This window comes from Epithele typhae (assembly GCF_022376455.1).
Source record: "Epithele typhae strain CBS 203.58 chromosome Unknown BXZ73scaffold_446, whole genome shotgun sequence".
Lineage (NCBI taxonomy): Eukaryota > Fungi > Basidiomycota > Agaricomycetes > Polyporales > Epitheliaceae > Epithele > Epithele typhae.
Window position 1 is genome coordinate 1 of NW_025954637.1, and position 7,708 is coordinate 7,708.

Here is a 7,708-nt window from a genome sequence, read left to right on the forward strand (position 1 = left end):
CCGCTTGCGAAGACGAAGGTGCGGACCGGCGCCTCGCCGCGACGTCCCACGTACTTTTAGTACTAGGATTCCGTGGATGCATGCGCCGTCCGCCGACGGGGAGCTCCGGAGGCTGTCCTGGATGCTGATAGACAGACCGAAACGTGAGCGCGGTACTCTCAAACCACTTACCGTACACGCGCATCTCCGCTGTTGCCGGCGCCCGGGGAGGGGACGGGGGGCGAGGATGGCGAGATTTCACGCTGAGCCACTCGGCGTGGGTGTCACTGTCAAGGATCAAAATCCGAACGTGCCACTGGGCGCCAGTGGTCCCGGTCAGAACATCGCACGCGCTTATACAGGCGCCAGAGCCGCGTGCGCGCCTCGTGGGTCCCAACCCGATTCGAATTGGAATTTCGGTGGATGGGTGCGTACAAGCTTTTGCACGAACTAGGACAACAAGGAGAGGACGAGAACAATAGCGACGCCCCCGAGTACGTGCGTCGTGGGGCTCATCGCGGGCTTTGAGTGGTCTTGGAGGTGGGGTGTGGAGGCAGATGGTGTCGTCGGATGGGTCGCGCGAACGTCGCTCCCGGATATATCCAAAGGTCTATAGTCTTGCCACAATACTACGATACACTGCCTGTCTGAGGGTCCCGATGCGCCAGAGGCTCAAAGCTCGAGCGCACGCATGCCAAAACCCCATCAATACACGAAGCGGAAGTTCATCCGAGCGTTGCCCTGCCGCAGACGTGAACGACGTACGTGCCGAACACAGGACGGCCAGAACACGCACCTCGTCCCTCGTCCTGTCCAGACAGCGCTGCTGCTCCTGCACACCACCACGCGCCGGTCAGCCAACCTGGCAAGAACGAAAACACCCCACACCCACGCACCTCCTTCGTCCACCCTTTCCAGAATCCAGATCCGGTCGCACCGCTTGTTGATCGTGCGGTAGAACGCATAAGTAGGTGGACAGGTAGAGGACGGTGTTCATCACCGTGACCGCGATGAGCGCGCGGTTCCCACGTTTGTCTGCACGGCCGTGTCAACCTGGGCGCATCCCATCGGTGCGCCGGGTCACTGACAGAGAGGCTGTCAAGAACGAAAAGGAGGCCGTGAGCAACCGCGGGGATGCGGAGCGCAAACCGAGCTTGGGCGGGGCGACGTGCCTTGTCGTCGTCCCGGTACACGTCTGCCCGGAACAGAATCCCCTTGACTCCGCACCGCGACGATCCCGCCAGCCTGCACGAACATGGTGGAGAGCGACGCGGACGCCGTCCACGTCCCGACTCCAGATGAGCTCCTCGACGCCCACGCGACGTGCACCGGGCGCACGTACGGGAAGCCCGTGACGAGCGAAGTGCGCCCCACGGGCTCGTCTGCGCGCTGAACGTCGACTAGAGCGCGACGAGCAGGGAGGCGCTCAGAGCTGGAGCAGGACGGTGGCGGCGACGCGGGAGTCGATGATCTCGGAGAGGTAGCAGGAGGCGAGGAGGAGGAGCACGCCGAGCACCTTCGATGGCACGGAGAGCAGGTTCGACTGCGGCGTGGTGAAGCCGAGGTTCCGGAGCGAGAGCGTCAGGTACGTCTGCGGCGGGGTGACGGGGACTGCCAGGGAGACATGAGAGAGTTTCGAGAGAGGGAGGGATAGAGCGACGCGCAGGCATACCGAGGAAGGTAAGGCAGAGGGCGTAGTAGATGGGCCACATGCGCCGGTCCTTGATCGCGTTTCACAGGTTCTTGACCGACAGCCCTTGGCGGTTGTGCATGTCCGACTTGGACGGGTCGTCGCGCAGCACGCGGTTCACGATGATCGTCTCCTCCCTGCGAAGAAACGCAGGTCAACAGTGTGGACGTTGGGGTGCATGCGTACGCACCTCTCCGCGAACCATCCTTTCGGCCGAACCCACGCTTTCGTCTGAGTTGGACTGGTGCCGACGCTAGCCCGTACGCGATCACGTGAAGCAATCCGGTATGACACTCGCGTCGCGTCGCGCCCGGCTCGTCCGCTGGGAAGACACGGGTAGGTGTGCGCTCCGCTCCGATGCTTGCCTCAACGTTGGCGCACGGGCCCCCAGCAGAACGTATATAAGTCCCCGCTGGGACTCGGCCAGACTTCAGCACCTACCAGCTTCAGCCCTTCGCCTCTCCGCTCTCACCTTCCGCCCCTCACTCATCGCCATGTTCGCCCGCCTCGCCGTCGTCTCCACCCTCGCGTTTGCCGCCCTCGCTGTGGCCACCAAGTGCAACACTGGCCCCGTCCAGTGCTGCGAGAGCCTGGAGAGTGTGAGTGCCGTCGTTGTGCTGTTCGAGTACGTGAGTCTGATCCATGGCTCTGCATCAGTAACTTCCAAAATCCCTGGATCCCTGAATCCCCGGATTTCAGGGATTTCAGGGATCCAGGGGAATCGGGACCGTACAGGGCGCACAGGGCGGCACAGGGACTCAGGGCGCCCGGCGCACACAGGGTTTCAGGCGTCAGGATGCCCAGCGCCGGATTCAGGCCTCACGCTGTTAATCAGCCAGTACAGTAGTTTGTGTAGGTGGTAATCTACATACATGTTCAGATAGTACGGTACCTATTGAATGCGGACATGTGGAGCGAGGTGGGATGAGTGCGTTGAGTGCGGCGGGATGAACCCACCAGGACTACCATGCCGGGCGCGCATCAGTAATTTTTCACACGTCTGCTGGGCACTGTCCGTCTGTCACAGTGACGGACAGTGCCTTACAGACGAGCAGATGACAGACGGACAGTAAAACCTGGCAGTTGAGCAGTTGACCGCCAAGTCTTCCCCCACAGTTGCGCAGACAGAACAGACGGAGCAGTTCGTCAGTGGCTCTTGATACCAGCACGCAAATTCGGACCGGAATTAATGGAATAAATTAATTGCATTATCAAGATACCACGAGCGAAAGTATGACGACAGATACATAGTGACGAGAATGCCATAACAGCGACTACTTGCGAATGAGAGGGGAAACAACACTCCATCAAGCCACGCGCGAAGACCTCCGTCTGAGCGTTCGTACTGGCTGAACCACGCATCAGTGCGGATGTCCTCAATCGCAGTTTCAACCGAGGTGGACGTCAGTGCGCACATGCCACGCCTCGCGCGGAGGGCGCGTGGCACGCTCGTGCCCACACCAAGCCTCGTGCACCACTGACCAGGCGACGATGTTCCTCCTTACCACTCCACCCGGGGCCTGGAACCGGTGGAACACAACACTCTGCAGGCGCAAGGGCTGCACGCGCACCAAGGCGAATGCGGGCGAGGCGGCCGTGTTTGACGTACAGCGGCAGGGGAGCACGAGAAAGCACCGCGCCGCGTAGGGGGAGCTGGCGAGGCGGCAAGGCCGAGAGCGCGAGAATGGATGGTGTAGAAGCACGAACAGGTGCTGGCGTGGCTGCGTGGGTACATGCAGCGTGTGCAGTACGTGGACGTCCTGTAAAGGTTGAGGCGAGGGTGAGGGGGATAGTCGGGGTGTCAGCGGGTGTGCCAGTGCGTCTCGGAGGGCGACACCACATACCGCAGGTCCACACTGGGCTCCCGCACCACCTCCTATTCGCGTTTGTTTGACGTGGTGCCGTACCTCTCCGCTAGCCTCCGCACCGCCAGCCCATGAGTTGACGGTGATCGCAGGGATGGTGCCGTGACGGCGACAACAGGGCTGGGCCGTCTCCCCGACATAGTGTGCCCGGCCGTGATATCTGCGGGGAGGAAGGAGTGGTGGGAGGTGAGGGGCGGGGCACGGCAAAAGGAAGCGCAGTATTGGAGACGTACGAGGTCGCATCAGCCCAGGCCCTCGTTGTGCGTGTCTACGGAGTGACTTGCAAGGCGGATGGGACAGCCAGCTTCCCCAGCTTTTGAGATGGCGGGCCTGCATGCAACACAGTGGGGACGTACCATTTGTGTCCACAAGCATAGTAGGGATGGGCGAGCGCCGAGTAGAGAAGCTGGTGGGTTGGGTGACAGTGTGCGAGGGAGCAATGCGAGGAAGCGGACAAGCAGGCAGGGGAGACAGATAAGAGGTGGATGAACGAAGCTCGAAGACGGCTGGATTCGGTGGAGGGGGCAGCACCGTGGACATGTTGTAGACAGCAGCAGAAGAGCGATCTGCTGGCGCGTTGGCGCACAGCGCACGACTATTTGGGAATCCACGTGATCTCACCGCAGCTGCCAGCAGACACCGAGTCCTGCGCATTGTCATTTCGAGTCACCGCCGCCCATGTACTCTCGCTCACGCTGTCCTCGCCTCCACCATCCTCAACCATCCTCATCGGCACCACCTCGAGCCGACAGATTTCCTGTGATCCACAACCAAGATCTGCTGCCTGCGTGGACTCGCCGTCCGCTACCAGGATGGCAAGTGACTCGAGAAAGTGGTTGTAAGGGCCGAGGGACCCGCTGGGCACCGTCTGCGATAGGTACGTAACCCCGCTGCATCGTCCCAACACTCTGGCTCAGACCGCTGTGTCCACCACACTGCTGCGTTCACCGCACACCCCTGGCCCAAACGGGCTTCCCTTGAGCAGTGTCTGCTCCCCGCAAGATTGTGACCAGGACTACAACCGCGAGAATGGCGCATCGCCCCACCACCGCTTTTCCCACCGTGGCCCTCGCGGAGCGCAACACCTCGACGGACGACCCTCGGACTCGGTGACGGATGCCTACACGTTCACTAATGTCGCCCACCCCTGCGACCATGTCATCACTGGGGTCCCGTCGCCCGCGTTCAACCCTGCGTTGCCCACGCGTCGCCGTGTCACTCGCGCCGCCCCCACGTTGTCTGTCTCGCCCTCACGTTGCCCGGCTCGTTGGCTGCCGCGGGGGCAGCGGTTGGGTTAAAGCCTCGGGCGATGACAGTGACGAGTGGGACCCGACGTTTCACAGCACCACCAGCATCCACGCCTTGTACATAAGCTCGACCCGCGGATATGTGGCAGCGCCGCCGGCGAGGGCTCCTCTTCTGCTAGCGTCGCGACCGGCACGCCATGCTCAATGGGAGTGCATCGCACGGCCAGGACAAACTGGGTCGAACTCGAGCTCCACACAGCTACCGTTGAGTGCTCTGTCTCTGCACTGTCGTCATCTGTGGGGCATGAGCGAGCGGTGGGCCGGTTTGTCTCGGATTGTGCGGACTCGATGGACGGTGGGTCAACGGGGGTTGGAACTCGTATGCGTTCGGAGACTCCCCGGCACACTCCCGCGACCCCACGGCGATCCCGATGGGCTCGCCGCCCGAGCTTGCGGACTTGGGGCCCGTTGGTGAGCACTGAAGGCACTGCAAGGTCGCCCCGCAACCTTCGGTCGTGCAGTCTGCGGTCTTCGCGACAGCGTCGATCAGTAGACGGTGCTGGCTGCACATGCACTGACAAGCACGGACTTGGAGTTCGATCACAGCTCGTAGACACCGTGTACTAGTGTACGATACGCCCAATAGAAACAATCCTAGTATCCGATTGCGGGAGTCCATTGTAGAATAATCACACCCACCAGGTAATATGCCAGCTAGGTTATCTGTCGGCGTCCCAGACCGTCTGTCTGTCTGCGTAACTGTTGGAGCTGTGTGGCCCCGAACTGTTCATCTGCTCAACTGCTGAACTGTGGCCGCTGCGTGCGAAATTGACAGACGCGACAGCTGTGCCAGACGCGTGCAAAATTACTGATGCGATGGTGTCAATTTACACAACGTGGGCGAGAGGTGTGGTGCGTATATACGCCCATGGCCTCGCGCGAGGACATCAACACGAGCAATAGCAACTGCACTGTCACCGTCACCCCAACGGCGCGCGGGACACTTGAAAGCCGTCGCCATGGACGGAACGGGCGAGATCAGGCCGGTGAATTACATCACCTCCGTCTCGGTGCCGTCGCGCGAGCTCACATTTGACCTCGCCGTGCACGATGACGTGGGCCCAATCTGGCAGCACTGCAGCGCGATGGCGAGGATCGCGCGCTACAGTGAGGGCATCCGGCAGCCATACTGTATCCACCAAGCATGTGCAGACTCGGATGTCCGCGCACCGGCGCGAGTCGTTCGACGGCGCGGGTGTGGGCACGATGGAGCCGATCAGCCCGTCGAGCGTGCCCGGGCTCGGGTTTGACGAGGACGCGTTCGAGGACGACCGGGAGTCGGAGGGGTCGTCGCTGCCATCGGCGGCGTCGGAGGTGCAGCGGCGGGACGTGGACTGGTACCACGCGCCGCTCGCGCAGGCGCCCCAGCACCACCTCGAGCAGCACCAGAGTCAGGTGCAGGGGAGCCCTGAGTCGGAGCGGGAGCAGCCTGAGGGCAGCCTGGTGACGCCGCCAGGCGAGGGGGTCGGCGAGCAGCGGGGGCCGGCGAAGAAGCGCAAGATGCACCAGTGCACGGTCTGCTTCAAGATGTTCCCGCGGCCGAGCGGGCTCGCGATGCACATGAACTCGCACGCGGGCGCGAAACGTGCGTGCTCGTGCTGTGCTCTCGTCGGTGTCCGTGCTCACCCTCCTCTGTCCCCGGCAGCGTTCAAGTGCCCGGTCCTGACGTGCACAAAGCCGTTTGCGGTCCGGTCGAACGCAAAGCGGCACCTGCGCACGCACGGAATTTTCCCCTCGGTGGAGCACGGCTCAAGACCTTCCTCGTGCACGAGGTGAAGCGGCTCCCGCCGAAGCTGCGCTGGGTGCTGTCTGCGCTCTCGACCCGGACGAACGCCGGGGCGCTCCCGCGCACGGTCTCCCCGCATCACTCCCTGCGTACGCCGCCCTTGCTGTTCTCCACGCACTCGTACTAGCGCGTAGCCACCGGGGGAGCGGGTTCGGGTCCAGGAGCGCGGGCGATGGCTCAGTCTCGTCGGAGGACGAGGACTACTTCATGGTCATGCCTGCTGATACTTGTGCCACTGCCCACGGTCGCGCCGACGAAGTGAGGCTCGGACCTGGACGCGCACCAAGTTGTACCAGTCTGTATGCCTACATGTATGATAGTATATCCGTGACAATAAATGTAATTGTATGCCCCACACCTGCCAGATTCCTGAAATCCCTGACTTTACTGGCCGGCCTGGCGCCCTGAACACCCGGAGACGGCCTGGATGCCCGGACGCCCGGAGCGAAATCCCTGGGTTCCTGGGAACCCTGGTCAGACCCCACAGGACCCCACAGGACTTTGGGAAATTACTGATGTGTCTAGGCGAACTCGGCTGCCGGTTCTGCGATCTTGGCAGCGATTGGTGCGACGCTGCAGAACACGAACGTGGAGCTTGGGCTGAAGTGCTCACCGATCGACGTGGTCGCTGTCGGGTCGGGCAACGCTTGCACGACCAACACGGTGTGCTGCAAGAACAACAACATCGTGAGTCTTTCTGCGTTTTCACGATAGTATTGTGCGCTCACATGGTGATCTATAGGGTGGCGGCGTGTCCGCTGGCTGTGTCCCGGTCACGCTCTAAGCGTTCAGTCTCGCGTCGTAATGGTCATGCCGTAGCTGTTATGCCTGGATGTCTTGATCGATGATCTTACGTTTCCTCTTAATGCATGCTTCACGTATCGTACCCATCCTGTGTGCAACAACTGCGAGCGATTGAGCCAGAAGTCGACAATAGATTGGGTTCATAGTAAACTCACTCGCAAAAGTGGCTGACATCGACGGTAACGCACCGAACGGACTCCCTTGAAATGTTGCCTCGGCCAAGCGGCAGTACGCGGATGTAAATCCTGGACGCACCCGCGGATGCACGTCTTTAACC

General features: G+C 61.7%; 1 protein-coding gene across 1 annotated transcript; it reads left to right on the forward strand.

Annotated features, from left to right (window-relative positions):
- Positions 1-5,999: 5,999 nt before the first annotated feature.
- On the forward strand, positions 6,000-7,411 carry BXZ73DRAFT_110950 (uncharacterized protein; the record flags this gene model as incomplete). The annotated part of the gene is made up of 4 exons (XM_048017371.1): positions 6,000-6,426; positions 6,495-6,694; positions 7,153-7,314; positions 7,370-7,411. 4 exons carry the CDS (start codon positions 6,000-6,002, stop codon positions 7,409-7,411), a joined length of 831 nt encoding a protein of 276 aa, XP_047870578.1.
- Between the last annotated feature and the right edge of the window lie 297 nt (positions 7,412-7,708).